This window comes from Balaenoptera musculus, chromosome 6 (assembly GCF_009873245.2).
Source record: "Balaenoptera musculus isolate JJ_BM4_2016_0621 chromosome 6, mBalMus1.pri.v3, whole genome shotgun sequence".
Classification (NCBI taxonomy): Eukaryota; Metazoa; Chordata; class Mammalia; order Artiodactyla; family Balaenopteridae; genus Balaenoptera; species Balaenoptera musculus.
Genome location: NC_045790.1, coordinates 93,456,970 through 93,482,108, shown reverse-complemented (window position 1 = coordinate 93,482,108; position 25,139 = coordinate 93,456,970). Strand labels below are relative to the sequence as shown.

Here is a 25,139-nt window from a genome sequence, read left to right as displayed (position 1 = left end):
CACAGAACTCCATGAAGATGCACGCCAATTGCAACTGAGATTTTCTTTTAAACCCCCAAATACCATTTATTCATATTATTGCCAGTATCAGAGAGGTCCCCATATAAACATGCTGGTAACAATATTAACTACATTTATTGGGCAGTTCCTTTTTAATTAAAAATATTTCAGACATACAGAAAATTACAAAGAATAATAAAAGTCATACACTCATCACAGTAATTATCAAACCTTAGCCTTTTGCCGTATTTGATTTATATCTTTTGTTTTTAAAAAATCAGATTCTAAAGATAGATTTGGAGTCCCTCCAAATATGCACACATACACACGCACATGCACAACACCCACACATATTCCTCTTCTTCCCCAATAGTAATCACTGTCCTGAAGTTGGTTTATATCTTCCTCATTCAGACTTTGTGTTTTACTATGTATATGCCTTCATAAACAGTATATAGTATAGTTCTACACGTTACGTTAAGTGGTATCATATCATATGTATATATATCCTTTTGTATTTTGGGTTTTGTTTTTTCACTCAACACTCTGTATTTTCAAGACTGATATATTTGGCTCTAGTTTGCTCACTTCACCTGCTGATTAGTATTCCACTGAATGATTATACCGTGGTTTATTTTCCCATTCGCTTCTCCGTGAACGTGTAGAATGATGCTGTTGTGAACATTTGTTATGTGTGTCCTTGTGCACCTGGGCAGTAATCTCCTAGAGTTCACACTAGAAATGGACATACAGGGCTCTGGGAATACAAACTCTCCACTTCCCTTGACATTGCCAAATGGTAGTTCTACTCACTGAGATTTCCCACTTCATGACACCTTTGTCAGCATTTGACATCATTAGATGTGTTCTCCATTCTGAGGGGTTTAAATCGTTTGTTGCATACCACAGAGACTGTATGGCATACTGATTAAGAATAAGCCACTAGACTGAGGTCAAAGTCCTCTTCCACCACTTAGTAAAAAGAGGACTCAGGCATATTAACCTCTCTGAGCCACGGTTTACTCATCTGTAAAGTACCTCATTGTTATAAAGATTGGATTAACATATGTGGATTTATGTTTCTTCTAGCACTTCTGTGGGGAGAGAAATTCCCAATGTATGAATAATACTTCACCTTGACCAGAACTGCTTTATACTCTATTTTTGCTACTACAATATCTCAAATATACGTTGTCTTAAATAGGCTTATTTGAATGAACTAAAAAAAGTAACAGTTAAAGCACTGTTTTAATGTGGAAAATATGTTTCAGCATTTCAGGGTTTTTTAAAAATTCAATTTAGTTAAACTGAATAAAAAGAAAAACAAAAAGGATTCACCTATTTCTCCCACCTCCCACCCCCTGTCTCTGGCTTATGTTCTATAAGCTTGGGGGGTGTGTGTGTGTGTGTGTGTGTGTGTGTGTGTGTGTACACATATATTTAGATTCCACATATAAGAGAGATCATAATAGCACTTCAGCTTTTCAGAGTCTTTTGAGACAATGTTGTCATTGGAGACTGCTTCTAACGCCCTTTCTGCAACTATTCTGTTACAATATTTTGTTTTCTTTCAGGTGCCAGTGTGCAGTGGGCTTCACAGGGCCACACTGTGATTTGAACATCAACGAATGTCAGTCTAACCCCTGCAGAAATCAGGCCACCTGTGTGGATGAATTAAACTCATACAGTTGTAAATGTCAGCCAGGATTTTCAGGCAGCAGGTGTGAAACAGGTATATATGAACTTAATGTTATTAGTAACGATACTAACAATAATGATATAATAACAGTGTCAATTTTTACCTGCACTGAGCACCACCTATATACCAAAAACTATGCGAAGCATTTTGTACTCATTCTTCACTGCCCCCACTAGACTGGTTCATGTTATCTCCAGTAACACAGGAGGCTGAAGCTTAGAGATGTAAGGGAGAAATGGAGAAAATCGAATTTAGCAGAACTCTTCACATTCTGCATGTTTAGAAAGGATGCTTTGATAAGTCACTTGATTTAGAAGGTCAGAATTCATGGATGTGTTTGAGAGTCAATGCTAAACTGCTTTCTCAGAGCACTGGAGTCTTTTAGCTGTAGGACTTTTGTTCTGTTGAGTGGGATATGCAGGATTGGGGCTCATAAAATGGAGAAGAGCCAGAGCCCTGAGCAGGGATGGAGGGTTGCCCTTGCAGTGACCCCCTCCTTCTCTCCTGCAGTATCAGTCACTCCACACATGTGCTTAGAGTCTCTCATCTTTAATGACTCCCCAACCCCACCTCTCCTTCCAGCTATTCCCTGTTTCTCAGCTTCCTTTCACTGCTGAGTGCGTTTCCTGTCTTAGATACTCACTGATGATTTTATTTGAAAGAATTTGTTAGGGACTGGCGGTCCAGTGGTTAAGACTTTGCCCTCCAACACAGGGGGTGTGGGTTCGACCCCTGGTTGGGGAGCTAAGATCCCACATGCCTCATGGACAAACAAAACAAAACAGAAAACAGAAACAATATTGTAACAGATTCAATAAAGCCTTTAAAAATGGTCCACATCAAAAAAGTCTTTAAAAAAAAAACAATTTGTTAAGAAGAAAACAGACTTCACAGATGCAGAGAACAAACTAGTGGTTACCAGTGGGAAGAGGGAAGAGGGGAGGGGTAAGTTGGGCATAGGGGATTAAGAGGTACAAACTACTATGTATAAAATAAATAAGCTACAAGGGTAAGCATAGGGAAGTTAGCCAATATTTTATAATAACTATAAATGGAGTATAACCTATAAAAATTTTGAATCACTATGTTGTACACCTGAAACTTATGTAATATTGTAAATCAACTATATCTCAATAAAAAATAATAGTAATAAAAGACATACAAAATGAATATGTTATATATTTTGTAAACAATATGTATTTAATTTTGAAACTGCTTCTCAGATCATCATATTTACTGAAATGAGCTTCTTTGACAATAGTATTGCTTACTTCCTGCTTACCTTAGACAATTGAAAAATGCCTCACAAGTGCCTCATGATTTTCTTTTTATTGAAATATAGTTGATTTACAGTGTTTTGTTAGTTTCTGGTATATACAAAGTGATTCAGTTATATATATTCTTTTTCATATTCTTTTCCCTACAGTATATTACAAGATATTGAATATAGTTCCCTGTGCTATATAGTAGGACCTTGTTGTTTATCTATTTTATTTATAGTAGTTTGTATCTCCTAATCCCAAACTCCTAATTTATTCCTCCCCCGCTTCCCGTTTGGTAACTATAAGTTTGTTTTCTGTGTCTGTGAATCTGTTTCTGTTTTGCAAATAAGTTCATTTGTATCATTTTTTAGATTCCACATATAAGTGATATCATATGGTATTTGTCTTTCTCTGTATGACTTACTTCACTTAGTATGATAATCTCTAGGTCCATCCATGTTGCTGCAAATGGCATTATTTCATTTGTTTTCATGGCTGAGTAGTATTCCACTTTATATTTTTATTTATATATATATATATATATATATATATGTATGTATGTATATACATGCCACATCTTCTTTATCCATTCATCTGTTGATGGACATTTAGGTTGCTTCCATTGTGCCAAGACATTTAGGTTCTTGGCTATTGTAAATAGTGCTGCTGTGAACATCGGGGTGCGTCTATCTTTTAGAATTAGAGTTTTCTCCAGATATATGCCCAGTAGTGGGATTGCTGTATCATATGGTAATTCTATTTTTACTTTTTTGAGGAACCTCCATACTGTTTTCCATAGTAGCTGCACCAATTTACATTCCCAACAGTACAGGAGGGTTCCCTTTTCTCCACACCCTCTCCAACATTTATTATTTGTAGACTTTTTAATGATGGCTCTTCTAACTGGTGTGAGGTGATACCTCATGGTAGTTTTGATTTACATTTCTCTAATAGTCAGCGATGTTGAATATCTTTTCACGTGTCTATTGGCCATGTGTATGTGTGCTCATACTTTCTTATTTGTTGCAGAACAGTCTGCAGGTTTTAACCTGGATTTTGAAGTTTCTGGCATCTATGGTTACGTCATGCTGGATGGTGTACTTCCATCCCTCCATGCTGTAACTTGCACATTCTGGATGAAATCCTCTGACACCACCAACTATGGGACGCCAATCTCCTATGCACTTGAGAATGGCAGTGACAATACCTTCCTTCTAACCGATTATAATGGGTAAGCAGAGGTGTCAGGAAGGCTGTGCTAGGACTTATCCTGGCACCAAGTTAGAACTGACAAGGGGGTTGGAGTGGTGGTGGGGGGCGGTCAGGTGTTCCAGCAGAACAGCAGGGTGACAGTAATCAAACAGAGCATCTGGACAAGTCCTATAAGAAGGCAGAGTTGCAGTGGTAATGCCTTATACATGTATTGTATTTTGCTATTTGCTAAGTGTTTTCATATGTATTATTTCATTTGAGCTTCACAATGACTTGAGGAACTGATGCCCCTTAAAAGGTAAAATGAAGTTTCAGAGAAACTAAACGCTTTGCCCCCAAATCTCACACCCTGGGAGTGGCAGAGTTAAGTGTCAAACTCTGACTTTTCAGACCAGTGCTCCTTTATTTACATATCAGAGCGGCAAAGAGTCAAGAGATTTCAGTGGCACTGTTGACCCGTGGGAGACACTTGTATTGAATACGAATCCGTCTGTAATCTCAGGTGTGCAAGATGACATTCCTTTATGTCTTTTTGGATCAATTCATTCCAAATGCAGAACCCCATCCCTCTGGGAAAGTCAGCCCCGGTTGTTTCTCTGATTTCTTTCTACTGACTGCTTCTCCTGTCTTAGATGGTCACAGATCATCTAAAACCCACAGAGTTTTGCTAAAGAGCCACAGACTCAGGCAGGACTCCCGCCATTGGTCATCTGTCTACCCTGCTGACCACTGAGCTATCCACTGCCTCAGCCTCTGTGGTCCTTGCAGAACTACTGCTCTTCGCCACATGTGGAGTCCTTGTCAAGGCTGAGAGTTTATGCCTTCAGTCTAGAGAGATTCTGTGGTGTACCACATGGCCTTTTCCTCCCAGATCCGCCCAAATTTGTGGCCTTTTGCTAGTGAGCAGGTTGCAGCCTTCAGGGACCCACTGAGCTCTCTTTCCTCTCATCAATCCATGAGATTCTCACTATTCTGGTGGAAATCTTCCCGTCCTCAAACCCCATTCTTCTTAAGGGACTTGAACGTTCAGAAGCAAAATCCAAAAAATTTGCAAAATCCTCCCCTGAGGCAGGATGTATAGAAAGAGAAAACCTGTTGCCTGCTTGAATTGGGGGAGGAAAGTGGGAAAACACAGAGGGGAAACGATTCATGTTTTATCAATAAAAATACTTTTTCATAAACATCTTTGAATAGGGGCTCAGAAGATGCTGGGAGAGTTAGTCAATGAATTCTTAACCTTCTTTATCAATTTTCCTAGTCTTTTCTTTTTCTCCATGTGCTTTTGAAGATATTTTACTTTTAACTGCTTGTTAACTTTGACAGTCCTCTAAGTGACATGGTTGTTGGAACCCTCTTGTGTCTGGTCACCTCCGTTTAGTTCCAATTATTCTTTTCTTTGGATCGATATACTTCGTCTGCCATGTGACTGTTTTGTCAACAGAGAGATAGGATTGACTTCCTATGAGATCTCTGAAGTCTGTTCTGAGGTGTAGGAACATGCATCCTAGAGGAAGGAAACCAGACTGACATTTACATAACTCTCATTCCTTCCATTCTTGACTCAGTCTCTCCAGAATAGACAGTTGGTGAATTATCTCAAGTTGGACTGACTTCTTTCAGCTCATCCTAAGACTTTTTCCTACCCCTCAGTGTTTCACACAAACCAGTTTTCCGTGAGCTACAATAAAGAGTAATTAGTAATCAAATCTGCTTCTATGAAACATGGCTGAAATGGAGAAAAAGAAGTAACGGTTTTACCCGAAGTGCTTTACCCACAAAAAAGGAAAAGAAAAAAAGAAAGATAGTAACATGCCCCACAGATGGGATTATGACATATGACTGATGACTGTATCCCCTGGAATCTTTCTGCAGCTGGGTTCTTTATGTGAATGGCAAGGAAAAAATAACAGACTGTCCCTCGGTGAATGACGGCAGTTGGCATCATATTGCAATCACTTGGACGAGTGCTGATGGAGCCTGGAAAGTCTACATCGATGGGAAATTATCTGACGGTGGTATGGGCCTCTCTGTTGGTTCGCCCATCCCTGGTATGTCTTAGCAAAAGGAATATAATTCCGTTTGATGCTAGAGGCGGTGGTGCTTTGATGAACATCAAGTTTGCTAAGTTATCTCTCCCATTTACCACCCTCTGATTATCCTGACTGTGAATTATTAGAAGCTTTTCCTAGGTGAGCTGTGTGACTCTGTAAGAAATGCCTTTGGGATGTATATTAAGACTACCAAGATGCGTGCTGAAGTAACAGTGGGTGGTTACTAAACTATCTTCCAAGGAGGAGATTAATTGCTGGTGTTTTTTTTTGTTGGTTGGTTTTGTTTGTCGTTTTTATTTTAGGTTTGGTTCGTGATCCGTATGCACAGTATACAAGTAGATCCAGAATACAGGCTGGGGCACTGCTAATAGCTACCCATCTTTTAGGCCCTTTTTCTGATAGAACTCAAACTCTCTTCTAAAAATACTTTTAAACAAATATTTAGAGAGTTTTGTTTGAAGGAATGCAAAAGTATTAAATGTTCCAGTGTTCTCAGCCTTGTACCTGGCAATAAGCCTGCACTATCTAGGTCCTTCTGTGACGTATGTCATATGAGGAGGAATGGCTGGAGGTTCCCTGTAGTAAATAAGGAAACATTAAAAGTGTTTCTGCAGGAAGTGGCATTATCCTGTGAAGTGGGGTGGTGGCTCCTTTTTGTGTTTAATTTAGAGTATTCTTGTTTTTAACTCTTCCTTCTCTGGGTGGTAGGATTGCAGGTGGCTTTTATTTTTCTTCTTTATTCTTTTCTGATATTTTCATAATGAGCATTTATTTCACTGATGGTTAAAAAAAAAAAAAAGGAATATTTCTATCTCAAAAAAAAGGAATACTTCTATCTCAAAAAAAAATTACATCCTAATAGAAGAGTGAAAAGTAAGTTAAAGGAATAGGAAAATAGAACAAGGGAACTATAATAGTAGCCACCCAAGGAGATGGTTGTCTGACCATAGCAATAAGAATGAATTACAGTCCATAAGTATTGCAGAGCTCCAACTGACAGACCCTAGTGAATGACTGACTACAGTTTGGGTGACCAGATTTATTGAAGAGTCTGTTGGCTGAGATAGGAATTCTCTCAGGAAAGGACAATTATCAGAGCAGGAATCAGGGGTGGGGGAAGATTCTGTATTTGGTTTTAGGCATATTGAGTTTGAATTTAATCCCAGGAATATGTGCAGCTACAAACATAGGTTGATACCACTTTATATCAAATTGAGAGTTGCTTTTTAGTGGTAAGATATGCTTGGCAAGGATTCAGCGTGGTGAATGTTCTTATAGAGTCCTGGAGGGTGTGAAAATTGATCCAGACTTTCTGGGAAACAATTCAGAAACTTTCATCAACAGCCTTAGAGAAACCCTTTGCACGCAACCAACACTTCACTACCAGGAATCAATCGAAAAGAAAGAATCAATGATCTGAACAAATATCTACGTATCAATATATTTATCTCAGTGTTATCTTAGTACCAAACCTGGAAACAACCCCAATATCCAATAAGGAGTGGTTGTTAAGTTAATTAATGAAGAAAATTATCGATTGTTGCGCATTCACGTGATAAAATAACTATTAAAACTCATGAAATGAGAACATGTTCAAGAAGAAAAGCAAGCTCCCAACATCACATGTAGTAGGCTCCTGTGTTGTGTGTTTCAAAATCTCTCTCACACACCCATACTAAAAGAAATAATTAAAAGAATATAGAACCTAGAAAGAAATACACAAAACTGTTAAATGATTGTTTCTGGGTAGAAGGAATTCTTTATACTTTTTTTTTTCAAATTTCCTTCTACGTGTATGTATTAATTTTAATGATTAATTTTGTAAGAAAGCGATGTAGGTTGGGAAATCAGGAATGAGGGCTCTATAGACATGGATTGGCAGGAGTGAGGTCAGATAGGGGGAACAGCTGAAGGAAGAAGAAAGGAGGCTAGGGTGGAATCCTGGGCGCATCAGAGTCTAAGAGGCAGGCAGAGAAGGGAGACTGAGAATGAGCAGAAAGGTTCAGGGAGAACCAGGAGAGGATGCTGTCATGAAAACCAAGTGGAATCAGTCGGGCTCCTGGCAGGAAACACACAAGGAGGGTAGCTGAAGCGTTTCATGAAGAGATTGTTTTCAAAGGTGTGGGCATGCTTGAGAACCAAGATGTGGTAGTAAAACACACCATGACTAGCAACAATGGAAAATCACAAGAGATGGACATGAATTGACAAGGATGGGGAGTTGTCGCCAGAAAGCAGGCAAACCTGCAGTGATGGGGAGAAATCACCCAGCGGGAGCAATGATGTGAGAGAGAGGAAAGCAACCCCTACCATCTGTTGCCTGGGAGAAAGGTATCTGGGAAGTTAAACTTCTCTCTCATCCCACTTTCTTACCTCTAATTGGTCTTTCCATTGGCCAAATGGAAGCCAGAGGACCAAGGAAACCAGGTGGTGTAGTCCATAGGTCTCAACCTAGGGGACACAAAGCAGAGCGGAGAAGGGGGGAGGGTAGTTCTGGAGGGGCAAACACAGACCATTAAGTATGCCAGGAAGGGCAGTTTAATAGAATGAAATGGTTAATAGAAACAGGGGATACAGAGAAGTCACCAGAGGTGAATATTGAAGAAGTCCCATTGGATTTTGCAATTAGGTGGCCACTGGAATGTTCCCTGGAATTGATGATAGAACTTTAATCATTGTAAGCTGAAGAATAAAAAGATGAAGAGCAGCTACTGGTAATCTGTCATGGAGGGTAATTTCCTAGAACAAAGGAGGCGAAATAGGACTTAGCTATTTTGTTGACATAAAATATTATATGCTTATATATGTATATATCTAGTTTTATAGTTAAATATATATAAATCCAATATAATATTCGAAATCCTCTTTGACCATTTTTTAAGTTGGTATAAAAAATATTGAATTCATCTTACTGATAAATCATGCAGCAAATGTAGATAATTTAGCTTTTCAATAACTTTCCCTGATACATTTATATAGGCTGTGCCTTCATTAAGTTATCATTTTAGAAATAACAATCAGGCCAGTTTTCCTCCTTTTTTCTCTCCTTTCTCTTTAGGTGGTGGTGCATTAGTTCTTGGGCAAGAACAAGACAAAAAAGGAGAGGGATTCAACCCAGCTGAGTCTTTTGTGGGCTCCATAAGCCAGCTCAACCTCTGGGACTATGTCCTGTCTCCACAGCAGGTCAATTCCATTTTCAGTGTATGACAGTAATGAGATGCAAAGGTACAAAACTAGTACAAATGTGCACAGCCTAACGATGCCATATCTTATTGACACCTCTGAGTTTCCAGAACTTACCACCGATATCATTTGATGTTATGGTCGTAGACTAAGCCAGGCAGAGATTATCTACAATAACTTTCAGTGAATCTCCTTTTCAGTCTCTTGGTGATGTTTTACAATTTTATTGGACATGATTGTTTCATAAAATCTTGTGGTTTCAGAGCTAGAAAGAATCATAGAGAAGACTACTTCCAATCCCTCTGACTAAAGAAGCAGAAATTTAGGGCTGGCGCAAGATTACACACAAAGAGTAACAGCTGGGCTAGTGGTTAAAGCCAGTCTGCAGTCCAATGGCCTGGGTTCAAATTCCAGTTTTACCACGAACTCACTCTGATGATTTTGAACGTGTTACCCCATCTCTCTAAGCTTTAGTTTTCTGATCTATGAAAGATAAACAAATAGAACTGCATAGTGGAGTTTGGCAGGATGGAACAAAATCCTCCATGTAAGATTGAGACGCTGTTTGGCACATAGTAAGAGCCTGATAAATGTTTGCTCTTATTATTATAGTGGCAGAACTTGCCTAAACCTCAGCTTTCTCAACTCCAGATGAGAGATAGAAGACAGGAGACTGGAAAGGGAGAGCCCCTATAACACCTGAACACACTGCAAAGTTTTAGACAAGAAATTCTATAGGTAGAATGTCAGAATTCCAGTTACAAGGAAATATTTGGGAAAAGGAATGATGGGGTGGAGGAGAGAGAGGGAAGGAAGAGAATTGTCCTTTGCCCCTGAAATCACACTACCTCCGAAAGTCTGCTTCCCACCACTGCCCTCCACACTTCTGTGAAGGTTTTCAGTAGGAGATACAATAACTCTGTCTTCGTGAAAAAAGTGAGGTTTATCTAAAGATGTGTTTTTAAACTTTCAGGTGAAATCGCTGACTTCCTCATGCCCAGAGGAACTCAGTAAAGGAAACGTGCTAGCGTGGCCTGATTTCCTGTCAGGAATTGTGGGGAGAGTGAAGATCGATTCCAAGAGCTTATTCTGTTCTGGTTAGTTTCCTTCTTCCATAGACTCTGCTGTCTCTTGACTACTCTGGGCTTTTCTAGCAAAAGGAGACATTTGATTCTCTACTGGTCAAATAGTATATGTCTGTCAGTTTCTTGTTTACCTAGTAATTCATTTTACCCTACCTTCATCCGAAGGATCTATTATTTTTTAATAGTTAAATACATTCTGAGTAACAGGGTACAAAATAATTGTGCAGGAAACTTAAACAAAGGTAAAATAAGATAAGGAAAATAGAATGAGAGGAGGGATATAGTTAATTTTTTAAATGCCCCCCCGAAGTCCCATCCTCCTGTTTGAGATGGGGTACTCTCTCGGCTCTGTACTTCTTAGCTGTCATCTTGGGGCAGGTGGCACAGAGAGAAAAGAAATGGATGTTATGACCCACATACTGAATAGTCAAACTCTGAATGATCAAAAATGCCTCCTAAAATTCAGTGTATTTAAACAAGTTTCCGAAGGTATCCTAGAATTCATGGTTTTTGATAACTCATAAGAACATTTTATTAATTCTAAAATACTATTTTTTCCTTAAAAAATATTCAGCAGACTTCTGCTGGAAGAGGGAAAGTTGTTTGTTGACTCCAATAGTTTTTTTTTTCCAGAAATTTTGCCTGCCAGTGATCTGGTTACATGTCATCTTGTTTTAATATCAATAGAGTGGCGCTCAAACGCTGGTACAACATATGATTTGAAACCCTTAACTTGGTGCTGCTGCCACTGTGTTACTGACAAGCTCTGAACCTGCATTCTCTGCCCTCAGATTGCCCACCTTTAGAAGGATCAGTACCTCATCTGCGAACTGCATCAGGAGATGTAAAGCCAGGCTCCAAAATCAGTCTGTTCTGTGATCCAGGCTTCCAGATGGTCGGGAACCCCGTGCAGTATTGCCTGAATCAAGGACAGTGGACACAGCCACTGCCTCTCTGTGAACGTGAGCTGCCTTCGTTGAAGGCATTTCAGTAGCTCTTGAAAAATGCTGGAACCCTAAGAACACTTTTCAGGAATGCTAGATAAAAGTGAAATACTGCATTTGCATAGTAGCCAATATAGCAGATATTCACTGAATACTTCCCTTGTGTAATGAAGTGTGCTGGGCACCATGAGGGAGGTGGGAGATGAGGATCCAAAGAGCCCACCACCTGTGAAGGCACCCAGGTGACCCAAGGAACTGGATGGAGGGAAAGACAGGTGTGAGGGCTGGAGTCCAAAGGGAGATGAGTCACTGCTGGGTGGGAAAACAGGAATAGATCTCTTAAGTTGGATACACCCAGTCATTCATTTATTCAACAGTTTTGAAAGTACCTAGTGTGAGTGTGTGCTAGACACTGAGCTAAGTTCTGGAGATGCAGCAGTTGGGGAAGAAAGTCTCTCTTCTTTTGGAGTTTACACTGTAGTAGGAGAGGCAGAAAGTAACAAGTAAATATAATATTATTTATTTATAGTAAATAAGAACAGCAAGGGCCAGAAGTAAAGGCTCTGAAGAAAAGTAAAGCAGGGTAGGGAGATATAAAGTGAGAGGGTTGGGTGGAAGCAGGACTGCTGTTGTAGATAGGGTGATCAGAGAAGTTCCTCCAGTGCATCTCTTTCCACCTGATATTTCATATATTTATCTGTTTCTTGTGTCTCTTCTCTGACTCGATAGTACACTTTATAAGGCAGGGATTTTGTCTGTTTGGTTCATTACTGCAACCTCAGCATCAGGACAGCGTGTAGCAGGTAGCAGGCGCTCCATAAATATTTTTTTAAATGAATGAATTGCGTGCCTACTGTGAGCCAGACGCTCTGGGCACAGGTATGGCTGTAGCCTGTCACCACTCCTAAGCCTTCTCAGTCTAATGTTTGTGTGCAATGCAAAGTTCATGCTTAACTCAACTACAAGTTTAATGTAAGTAAAATGGGACTTCCCTGGTGGCGCAGTGGTTGAGAATCCGCCTGCCAATGCAGGGGCCACGGGTTCGAGCCCTGGTCCGGGAAGATCCCACATGCCGCAGAGCAACTAAGCCCGTGCGCCACAACTACTGAGCCTGCGCTCTAGAGCCCGCGAGCCACAACTACTGAGCCCACATGCCACAACTACTGAGCCCGCGCGCCTAGAGCCCGTGCTCCACAACAAGAGAAGCCACCGCAACGAGAAGCCCGCGCACCCCAACGAAGAGTAGCCCCCGCTCACCGCAACTAGAGAAAGCCCGCACGCAGCAATGAAGACCCAGCGCAGCCAAAAATTAAATAAATAAATAAATTTATAAAAAAAATAAATAAAAGTAAAATGTTCATTGAGTATGTTGCTCCTAATGTAGTTGTCACGTTACAGGCATTAGCTGTGGGGTGCCACCCCCTTTGGAGAATGGCTTTTATTCAGCCGAGGACTTCCATGCTGGCAGCACAGTGACCTACCAGTGCAACAATGGCTACTATTTGTTGGGTGATTCAAGGATGTTCTGTACGGATAATGGGAGCTGGAATGGCATTTCACCATCGTGTCTCGGTGAGATAAATCTTGGCAATTACTGTGTGCATTTAATTACTGCATGCATTTAATTACTGTGTGCATTTACTCTAACTCTGTGGGAGACAATTATCCCAAATTCCTGAGGCTTTTGTGGCATGCCTTTGTTAATTTCATCTCATCCTAGTGCGCTCTGGGCAAGCCACAGTGACAAAGCAGCTATCCATAGACATGCCAAACATGTTTTAAATTTTTACCAGGCTCAATATTAAGAATATTTATTTCTGTTCTACGTATTCACCTATAAACTGGGGAAATAATAGCTTTTATTGTAGATCTGCAGTGTGATTATGACTATCATATCTAAATTTCATAAAAATATATATCAATATATAATGTGATGCATTAAATGATATGTAATGATTTGAAAGTAAAAACAAATGTTTGCTACATAAGACAGATCCATCAACTTTACTATCTGTAAACTGTCTTCATTTTAGATGTTGATGAATGTGCAGTTGGGTCAGATTGCAGTGAGCACGCTTCCTGCCTGAATACAAATGGGTCCTACATCTGCTCGTGTGTCCCACCCTACACAGGAGATGGTAAAAACTGTGCAGGTAACTCGGCTATGTGTAATTGGGAAGTCTATTTCAATTTTTTAGTTCAAGTATATATTGTAAATGTATGTTATTTAAAAGTAAGACGAATTTTTAACTTCAAGGGGGAGATGGAAAAGAAAAACCACCTTTAAAAGGATACATAAGCAGAGAAAGACAAATATTATATGATATTACTTATATGTGGAATCTAAAAAAATGTTACAAATGAACTTATTTACAAAACAGAAATAGACTCACAGACAGAAAACAAACTTATGGTTACCAAAGAGGAAAGCAGGGGGAGGGATAAATTGGGAGTTTGGGATTAACAGATACACACTGCTGTATATAAAATAGATAAGTAACAAGGACCTACTGTACAGCACAGGGAACTATATTCAATATCTTGTAATAACCTATAATGGAAAAGAATCTGAAAAAGAATGGATATATATATATATATATATATATATATATATATATATATATGTATAAGTGAATCACTTTGCTGTACATGTAAAACTAACACAGCATTGTAAATCAACTATACTTCAATTAAAAAAATTTTTTAATGATACATAAGCAACAATTAAAGGTGCTTTAAACTAGCATTGTGCTTTTGCTAACTTCCCAATTTCTGAAAAACAAAACTGAGAGCCAGCTTTATCACCAGACTGTTTAAGAAATATCTACATAATAGAAGAATAATAGAGTGGATTTAGAAATATAAGCAATGGCCTCTACTGCCTCAGTCAGAGCAAATAGGATGCTTCATCACCTCTTCACCTTCAGTATCTTTCCTCTGCCTCAGGCACACAAAATTATATCATTGAAAAAACACAGACAATCCTGCCTTACACATCTCTATGTTTTGTGATAACCCTTATATATCTTTCTATATTAGTTATGAGAAAGCAACTACCAGAAAACAATTAGACAGAAATTAAAGAGGAATTCTCAAAATCAATCTTATAATTGCTTTTACTTTTTGCAAGGGTTTCAGTTAAGGTCCTTGGCTTATAAGCCAAAAGGATCTTCAGAAAGATTAAATCAGTATATGTTCCCTTTTTGAGAATTTAAGTATTTATTCACTCCTCTTGTTCAGCTCTAGCCCTAAATCTCCCTTTAACTTTTTTCCTTCCCTAGAAGTAGTGACTGACCCCAGATCGACACATAGGAGGCTTAGGATCTGTAGGCTGTTTGGAAGGGGCGGCTGAGAACTTCTCCTAAATGTGCTTTGGGACAGCCTTCACATCAGCTTGAGAGAAGGTCCATTGCTCTTAAAAAGTGGGTATGAGGTTGGGAGAAGGAGGACTTGCTGAAGCCCTTATGAGCCATGCCCAGGCATCACCACTACTTCCTCGATAAACAGCTTCCTTTTGGGACTGATAAATTTAGTTTCTTTGTCTTATACATTGCTGTTTCAAAATGCTGTTTTTAAAACGCCTATTAAATGTATGTTCTGGTCTAATCAGCTAGTGTGTCCCTGGACTTCATGCCTTTCCCTTCAAAAGCTTTTTTTTTCTCCTCAGGATTTAACTGGTACCTTAACTGTAGTGGAATTCTTTTGCTATGAGACCTTGCATGGTTGTGTGAAAGCCACCTATTGACCCACAAAAACTGTTTCTCTCTTTCAAGAACCTATAAAATGCAAGGCTCCAGGAAATCCAGAAAACGGCCACTCTTCCGGGGAGATTTATACTGTGGGTGCTGAAGTCACATTTTCATGTGATGAAGGACACCAGCTGATGGGGGTAGCCAAAATAACATGTTTGGAGTCTGGAGAATGGAGTCATCTAATACCATATTGTGAACGTATGTTGAGTAAATTCCCCCATGTTTATGGTGTTTGGCAATTCTAGAAAGTCAAGGTGGAGAAATGCCAAGTGTTATGTCGTCTCAGTGTTCTTTGTATTTAAAGCCCAGTATCGGGCTTTTATTTAAATGTGACCAAAAACCTAGAGCTGCCCTTGAGCTTTTAGAGATTTTTACACATACTGGCTAAGAAAAGCAATGCCTTTTGCTTCTCCTCCCTTAAGCCGTTTCCTGTGGTGCACCAGCTGGCCCAGAAAATGGTGGCATTGATGGATCTTCATTTACCTATGGCAGTAAAGTAACATATAGGTGAGTGTCTAAGATTAACACTGCATTGTAGAGTTTGTTGATTACACGCTGGTAGTGATAGAATACTGGAAGAAAAGACAAAGAGTAATCCCAGAGGATGTTTTCAAATTAATATGGAATTAGTTGAATTACATGTTTGGGTTTGGATCCAGAGCTCCAGCTTATAGCCAAAAATATTCATTAGCTTGGAGGGCCTTCTTCCATGGCATCCTAGGGACTCATTCTAGACAGGACCACTCTCAAACCAAGAATTTTCTGTTTGCCAGAAGCAGACTCACAGACATAGAAAACAGACTTGTGGTTGCCAAGGGGAAGGCGGGTGGGGGAGGGAAGGATTAGGAGTTTGGGATAGTAGATGCAAACTATTATATAGAGAATGGATAAACAACAAGGTCCTACTGTATAGCACAGTGATCTGTATTCAATATCCTGTGATAAACCGTGATGGAAAAGAATATGAAAAAAGTATGTATATACATACGTATAACCGAATCACTGTGCCGTACAGCAGAAATTGACACAACGTTGTAAATCAACTCCAATAAAATAAATTCTAAAAAAAGAATTTTCTGTTTGCAGCTACTAATCCATGACACAAACTGGAGACAAGCCAAATCCTAAATCCGTCCTTCTATTTATCACCCAGCAGGATCCCTGTGAGCAAGATGCATAGTATTCAACCCTGAAAAAATTTTTTCAAAGCATTATTTCAGTAGGAAAAGAAAGTGCTCTAACAATATGTGTAAATTCTTGATCTTTTTGGAAGTTTTGGCACAGATAAACTTATGCAAAATAAGACATTCTTTTCTGTCATTTTCTTTTCTCTTCATTAGGTGTAACAAAGGATATACTCTGGAGGGTGAGAAGGAATCATCCTGCCTTGCTAGCAGTTCTTGGAGTCATTCTCCTCCCTTGTGTGAACTGGTCAAGTGTTCCAGCCCCGAAGACATAAATAATGGGAAATATATTTTGAGTGGGCTTACCTATCTTTCTACTGCATCGTATTCGTGTGAGAATGGATACAGGTACAGTCCTAGACACCAGCCAAGCTTCCTACAATACCCTGTTCCTCATTATTTACTCAGTGGGTTTCACTTGCATGTGACTGGCTGGCTTGAAATACAAGTTCTTAAATGAAAAAGATATTCTCAAATGTGTGTGCTTCTTGAGGCTCAGCCTATAGTAAATGCCCAGGGAAATATTCCATCTAATTTTGACTCTGGGACCTCTAATTCAATGTTATAAACATTCAGACATTAAACAGGAAAGCAAAAAATGTTTATGAAGCATAACACAACACCTAATAAAATGCTTTAGTGATGGATATTTTGGCAAACGAAATATTGCATAGGATGTCGTAAAAATCATGTCAAGATAAGGACCAGGGTCTTTAATACTGTTAAGAGGTTAATTTGATTAATGGGGTGTGTGTGTGTGTGTTCAAAAAGAAGGGACAGTATCTCTGGTGGTCCTGTAGTTAAGACTTCACCTTCCAGTGCCGCGGGTGTGGGTTCAATCCCTGGTCAAGGAACTAAGGAATTTGCTAATTTTGTAACAAATTCAATAAAGATTTTAAAAATGGTCCACATCAAAAAAATCTTAAAAAAAAAAAAAAAAAGGGCTTCCCTGGTGGCGCAGTGATTAAGAATCCGCCTGCCAATGCAGGGGACACAGGTTCAAGCCCGGGTCCGGGAAGATCCCACATGCCACAGGGCAACTAAGCCTGTGTGCCACAACTACTGAGCCTGCGAGCCACAACTACGGAAGCCCATGCACCTAGAGCCCATGCTCTGCAACAAGAGAAGCCACCGCAATGAGAAGCCCACGCACTGCAACGTAGAGAAGCCCACGCACCGCAACGTAGAGTAGCCCCTGCCCGCCGCAACTAGAGAAAGCCCACACACAGCAACAAAGACCCAACACAGCCAAAAATAAAATAAATAAAAACAAAACAAAAAGAAGGGACAATAAAGAGTCGGGCTGTGATCAAAAACTTGGCCAACAGGATCTGACATGAAACAGATCAAGTGAACAGAAAATGGAGTGAGTTGTACAATCAAAAGCTGGTTGGCAAGTGAAGGTGGATAAGCCATGCCGTAGGCCTGCGAGGTTTTTAAATTCAAAGGAAGACCAGAGGTCAGAGTGATGAGCAACACGGTTCAGATGCCCAGGCTAATGGCAGGGGCAGTGCCCTCTGACCTCAGTTACCCTGACTTCCTGGGTGTCTGTCTTCCTTATCACTGGATCCTAACCAGCATGTTACCCCTTCTCATCCAAGTAATCTGCTAATCACAGCACCACCAATGAGCACATTGAACCATTTTGTTTTGTACCCCAGTTATGTTGTTTTAGCCTACTCATAGTTTTAAATGAATCTATAGCCAGCTGAGATTTCCCTTTAAAAAAAAAAAAAAGTGACTGATTGACTGATTGATTGCCACATGCCATTTGGGATCTTAGTTCCCTGACCAGGGATTGAACCTGTGCCCCCTGCAGTGGAAGTGCAGTGTCTTAACCACTGGACTGCCAGGGAAGTCCCAGATTTCCCTTGTTTTTATATAAAGCAATAAAATGGGAAGAAACTTTATTTTTATGTATTAAAATTCCTCAAGTGTCCCCTATTCTCTCCTAAGTCCTTCCTAGTTCACCTCCAGAGCAATAAGTAAATAGCCAACAAAAGAGGTGGCACCATTCTTTCCTGTAGCTTGCAGGGCCCTTTGGTCATCGAATGCTCGGCCTCAGGCAGCTGGGACAGAGCGCCACCTACCTGCCATCTCGTCTTCTGTGGAGAGCCACCGGCCATCAAAGATGCTGTCACCACCGGGAGTAACTTCACTTTTGGGAACACTGTCACTTACACTTGCAAAGAAGGGTGAGTAAACCCAATGAAGGAAAGGAATTTTGGGAGAGGATGGGCCCAACCGCAGATGGGCTCCATTGAATACTAAATTAAATTTCCTGGCAGCCAAAGCCAAAGAGAGCTTTATGTTCTTTTCTTACAACAGAAAGGGAGCATATTCCCCTGTGGAAACAATGTTTTCCTGGAATTAGAGTAATTTATCAAATTAGGCCTTGAATAATGGACATTGGGCAATGCAGTGGAAAATATCTCTATACTTTAATTAAAGATGCAAAAAGCATATTTAAATAGGCATTTGTGTATTTATCCTCTGCCAAACCAAACGCAAGACATAGGTCACAACATAAAGATGCCACATCTGCATGAAAAAAATATTTAAAAGTTCAGATTTAAAAATTTTTAATGATCTCATTTAATTCAGAGGTAAAGTGTAAAAAAACAGGAACAGATTACAAAGTGCCTTCATACTCATTATCTCATTTTATCCTCACAAAAACCGTGTAAGACACAGAGAAAGGAGAGGCTCCCTCTGGGATGGTGATCTGCTTAGGGTCTCAGGCAGGCAGTAAAGAATTGAGGGGTGATTAAATCCCAGATCATCTGACTGGCATTTCATTGCTCATTTTTTTCCGTGCTTCCTCAATAAATGTTTTCACCAGTAATAGTTTATAACTTTCACACTCCAGATTTACCACAGATGCTTTTCATACAGTTGGAACGAGTGGCAGCAGAGGGGCTGCCATTTTCTGGATTTGTGTCTCAGCTCTATCATTCACTCACTGTGCAGCCCGGGGAAAATGGTATAACCTCTCTCTGCTTCTATGAGTTCATTAAAGGTTGATACTCCTTATGGATATTGTGAGGAGTAAAATGATATACTGCATGGACTAACCAGAAAATAATAACTCAACAAGCTGTGCCACTATTATGATGTTAGGACAGAAGAGAGGACACAGTTTCATGAAAGTAACATGAAAGTTGAAGTTGTTTTCACCTAGATAGAAGACCGTTCCACGAATACAGGCCACCAGCAGGTGGCAACAATATTTTCTTGCAAAAAGCTCTTGAGAGTCAAATACTCACGTAAATGACAGAAATCCCGGATCTTAACACCTTCTTAAGTGAGACTAGAAATCTTGAATATTAAAGTGTCAGTGTAAGAATTAGCTTGTTAAAATTTATTTTGTTGAAGTATAGTTGCTTTACAATGTTGTATCAATTTGTAGGAATTACCTTCTGATGGCCCCATCTCTCCCCTGTGGATTGACTCATTTAAAAATTGCTTCGTAACGAGCTACGTAGTACTATTTAAGATTAGTCATTTAAATGTTTGTGAAACCTTATCGATATAAATGTTCCAGATAATAACTAGATATTGACAGCTTCTGGGTTTTTTTCTGATTAAGAAGTAATGTATTATCACCATATAAAACTAGAAAATAAAAATATATTTTTTAAAATTGCCCAAAGATAAATGATACTTTACTATATCTCCTACTAGAATTTTGTCTTTGCATATACTTTTAAAGATCATGCTCTTATAAAAATTCCCATTTTTCTTTTTTTCTCTATAAATCATTCACTTATATCATAAGAAGAGTTCTATATCTGCCTAATGTTGTCTACGTATTATACAAAAAGGGTTTGTTAAAAGAAGCAATAAAGACAATAATGAAAATCACAACAAATCCCTGCATTCATAGAGGGTTTTACATTCTTCAAAGGACATGCCTGTGAATTGTCTCATCTGCTCCCTTCAACAAAGAGGGGGATTTTGAAGAAGATATATTATTCCCACTTTATAGTTAAAACATAAAGGTATTGGGCCACGTTATCGTACAGATCCCTTCTGCTCTAAGCAAATAGACACTCTGTGGGAGCTTTCTTCTCATTGAAAAGATGGAAACCAAATCTGTCACCTCAGTCATATAGCTTTTAAAGGGTATGAGGCCATTTTTATAAAAGTGCTTTATATGTGCATGAAGGTACTATATCAATATGGCTTTATTAATATTTTCTGTGTCATTATTGTTATGTAAAGTGATGACATTTTAATAATATAGGGGAAACTATCTTAAGTAGTTAATCAAATTAATAGAAAGTACACATGGTCACAAATCACTACCACTCCTGTTTTTTTCCTAAAAGAAAAATATCAGTAGCTATTAGGAGATAGTTTCATTTTTCTGAAAGGAAAAATTTTGGTGAGAGGAAGAACACTTTACCCCTTTACATACACTTACTCTTAGAGTGTTATGAGGGTGGCCAGACTGGAGAGCTCTGTCTTGTTCCTTTTTTCTGGACAAATGCCTAATGAAACATTTAAATATGCAAAAGAGCACAAAACCAAATTAATCTCTATTTAAAATTACCTGTGTATCCACCGCTGAGATAAAAGTACATGTTAAATTTTTGCCATAGTTATTGTAGATCTCTCTTTATAAAAGAAATACAATATTACAAAAATAACTAGAAGCCATTCTCATCACTTTCTCACTCCTCTCAAAGTAAATGTGCATTTTTTTCTGTGTTACATATGTATGTCCTCGTAAACAAATATTCTGTTGATTTAAATGTTTTAATTTTCGTGTACGTTGTTTCATACTCTGAGTATCCTTTTGAAGCTTGATTTTCGTTTAACGTCATGTTTTTTGCCTTTGTTGATAAATGTAAGTCAACAGAATTCATTTTAACTGCTGTATAGTGCTTCCTTGTCCAAATGAGCAATCTCTAAGTTACCCATTTCCCTGCTGGTAGAGGGTTAGTTGATTTCCACTTTATCTGATGATACAGCAGTGCTGAAGTAAACATCGTTGCACATCTCCCTGTCCATAGAAGGAAGAATACCTCTGGCCTAGACACCAGAAGTGAGAATTGTTGGGTCATGAGGCATGCATATTTTTAACTTTATATTAGATAGTCCTTAATATTTATCGGTCGTTTCCTTTAGAGTTTGTTTTTTGTATGTGTCAAATTTATGAAGTTTTTCCTACTCTGAGATCATACTCAATTTCTTTGCCTTTCTGCTGAACAACTCAAAGATCTTAGAAAATATTTGTTTTTGTCACCCCTCTCATCTTAAATGTCTTATCACTATCTACATTTTACTTCCCTCTTATTTTACAACTTCCCAAATTAGTCATTTTTTTAATATACTCAATGCTTATTTAGATTTACTAACATTTTTATGAATCTTTCATAAAAAGCATTCATTTTTATGAATTGCTTTTTCCATCCCACTCCTTCCTTTGGGTTTAATGCTTCTACTTCCTGAAGTACATCCTTTATATCTTTCTTTTGGCAAGAGTCAGTATGTTACACAATCTTTGTCTGAAAATAATAGTATTTTACCCTTGCTCTTGAATTATAGTTTAGCTGGGTATACAAGTCTACATTAATAGTTTGCTTCCATAAACATTTTTGAAAGATCTTTCCATTGCCCTATGACTTCTAGTGTTTCTATTGAGGATTCCATCAGTCTAATTTAGTAGCCCTCAACCAGGGGCAATATTGCCTTCCAGGAACATTTGACAATGTCTGGAGACGTTTTTGGTTGTCCCCGTTGAGGGAAAGGTGCTATAGGAACTAGTGAATAGAGTCTGGGGATGCTGCTAAAACATCCTACAATGCATAGGACAGACCCCCACAACAAAGAATTGTCTGGTCCAAAATGTCAGTAGTGCTGAGGTTGAGAAACTGATTGAATTGTTGTTCCTTTATAAGTAATGTGTTTTCCCTTTATTTATTTTTTTAATTTGTCTTCGTTGTTTTGGTGTTTCTCTATGGTATGACTAAAGTTGTACTAATTGCCATTCACCTTGTTCAGGGCTCATTGTACTTCTTACATCTAAGAATTTGTATCTTTCACCAATTTTAGAATAAGCTATTTTCACTTTAAATATTCTTTCTTCTTAACTTTCACTTTTCTCTATTTCTGTAAGTTTTATTAGATAAATATTGGAGCTTTTATTTCTACTTTACATGTTTATTAACCTGTCACATTTTCCATCTCTTTAAAAACTTGGGTTGCATTTGGATAATCTCCTCACATATATCTTCCAGTTCACTAATTTTCCTTTCTACTATCTATAATCTGCTTTTGAAATGTGTCCCCTTTTTATGAATTTTTATTTTCTATATTTTTATTTTTAGAATTTCTCTTTATTTTTCAACTATTTCTTTTTACATAGTCTCTTCCTTTTAAATAGGATTTTAAGGGTTTTTGTCCTTAATTATTTGAACATATTTCTTTCTTTTTTTTTTTTTAGATTTTAGACCACTTTTTTTTTTTTTAAACATCTTTATTGAAGTATAATTGCCTTACAATGGTGTGTTAGCTTCTGCTTTATAACAAAGTGAATCAGTTATACATATACAATATGTTCCCATTTCTCTCCCCTCTTGCATCTCCCTCCCTCCCGCCCTCCCCATCCCACCCCTCTAGGTGGTCACAAAGCACCGAGCTGATCTCCCTGTGCTATGCGGCTGCTTCCCACTGTTATCTATTTTACATTTGGTCATGTATATATGTCCATGACACTCTCTTACCCTGTCACATCTCACCCCACCCCCTCCCCATATCCTCAAGTCCATTCTCTAGTAGGTCTGTGTCTTTATTCCCGTTTTAGACCACTTTTTCTATTATCTCAATTTATTGGTGCCCTCATCTTGCTGTTTGTTCTGTCTACTGACCCATTCATGATGGAAAGCGTGCATGTGTATTTTGTAATTTCAGATTCTGTCCTTATAGTGTTTGGGACTTGTTTGATCTGTGACAGTCCTTTAATGATCTGAGTATAAGGATTATTTTTTCTTCTAGTTGCCCCAGGAGTATCACCATCCAAAAACCTAATTTTACATTTATTTATCAGTTCAAAGGCTTTCCATACAAAATGAGCGGTATAAACCCTACCCTCAAGTCCACATGACATGCAGTCCTGGGTTCTGCTACCTTAGCCGGGACTTTGTTTTTCCAGCCAGATTCCCAGCAAATACAGAGATCTCACTTGTCATCTCACTAGGCCTCTAGGTGGAATTTTTCTGGTGAATATCCTTTCAGTGTATGTCCTTCTAGGACATAGATTCTTGCCAGAGACCCAGCTATTACTCTCTATTTCCCCTTTCCTGTCCAATCCAAGGGCAACCATAGCATTCATTCACAGGCTTACTTTTCTGTTTTTCATTTCCTCTTCATTTCTGGCACATGGAGATATCCTTTCTGGTCAGCTAAGCTATGCATTTAAAATAATTTCTGCTGTATTTCGTCAAGTGTTATATAGGGAGGGTGTTCAGACAACATTATAGCCAGAACTAGAAGTCAGTGCTTGTCCTCTCTCTCTTCACTCCTTTTCTATCTCTTCCCACCAAGGGATTGATTAGCATAGGTCAACATGCATTATGTCTGTTCTATTCCAGGATGGAATCACTGTGTTCATGTCATGGCTTTTGTGTAATGACTTTGGCATCCTGCTGTCTCCTTCTACTTCCTAAGATGCTGTTGGCCTGATAAGAATGTTAGGGCCTATTTCCCTCCCTAACCCTCTCAATCCCGTCTTCTCCCTTGGGGCTGCCTAACACAGACCACTGACCTACACACCGTTTAAGCTACCCACTCCTGTTTATTGGGTGCACATACACACATTCTTGTTTTGGTCTCAATATTTTTGTCTTCTCTTAATTGGTGTTGTGCTTTGCATGGGCCTTTCCTTGGGTTAAGAAAAGAAGGCATTCTCTCAAGATTAGGATAGAAGAACAGAGACTTTAGGAGACTGGAGTAGTAAGATGAATGCCAGAGAAGAAAAGGAATAAGTCTGATTTCTGTCTCCTGCCCTGAAATTGGCCTTCCAAATTCACCTTTTATCAAAACATTACACTGGTGGTTTTCAGCTTTTTGCCTCAATTAATAAAATGGTCACTTGTTTCCCGTTTTCCTTTTCATCCTCATGTATACTCTCTTGGTGAGAAACTCAGTAGGAAGGAAGGGTCACTGACATCCTAACATCCTGATAGAATGTTTCCCTTTTGAGTCTTCTCAAATATAGACTTTTAAATGCAATTACTGAATATACTACGATAACATTTTTGTAATCTTTTTCAATTGGAAACAGAACTAATTACTGATACAGATTTATACTTTCTATTGCTCTTATTAAATTGCAGCCCTTTAAATATCTAGTATGCTGCTCTTTTAAGACTCTTTTAAGGTTCTTTTTCTCAGAAGAGAAGAGCTAATAACCCACTGGGGAGCCTTCTTGCAAAGCTTCCCAAGCCCATGCCCGTTAGTAGGCATTCACTCCATGAATCAAATCACTGAAAATTGCATCTGGAGATTACTCTGCCCATTTTCAAAGGATTTTTTGTTATCATTCCAGAAGTATGATGTATTACAGCCAGTGTATCCTAAAATGTGTCATTCTATGACATCACTGTAATATCGATGGGACATTTTTCCTTGGAATTACGGAGGAAAACAACTTGTTTTATAATACGTATGGCCTGATTTTAAATAACAGACTGCAAGGGTGTCCCCAGTGTCTCTTGAATGAGAATACAAAAGGTCACACAGAGTAAAATTAAATATTTCA

General features: G+C 38.7%; 1 protein-coding gene across 1 annotated transcript in view; it reads left to right on the top strand.

Annotated features, from left to right (window-relative positions):
• SVEP1 (sushi, von Willebrand factor type A, EGF and pentraxin domain containing 1) overlaps window positions 1–25,139 on the top strand; it is a 183,779-nt gene that overhangs the window by 117,522 nt on the left and 41,118 nt on the right. The window contains exons 25-36 of the mRNA XM_036856266.1: window positions 1,575–1,732; window positions 3,991–4,192; window positions 6,046–6,221; window positions 9,283–9,407; window positions 10,381–10,504; window positions 11,284–11,454; window positions 12,835–13,008; window positions 13,470–13,589; window positions 15,210–15,386; window positions 15,611–15,695; window positions 16,529–16,720; window positions 18,400–18,567. Coding sequence (XP_036712161.1) covers window positions 1,575–1,732; window positions 3,991–4,192; window positions 6,046–6,221; window positions 9,283–9,407; window positions 10,381–10,504; window positions 11,284–11,454; window positions 12,835–13,008; window positions 13,470–13,589; window positions 15,210–15,386; window positions 15,611–15,695; window positions 16,529–16,720; window positions 18,400–18,567 — 1,872 coding nt within the window. The remainder of the gene's footprint in view (window positions 1–1,574; window positions 1,733–3,990; window positions 4,193–6,045; window positions 6,222–9,282; window positions 9,408–10,380; window positions 10,505–11,283; window positions 11,455–12,834; window positions 13,009–13,469; window positions 13,590–15,209; window positions 15,387–15,610; window positions 15,696–16,528; window positions 16,721–18,399; window positions 18,568–25,139) is intronic.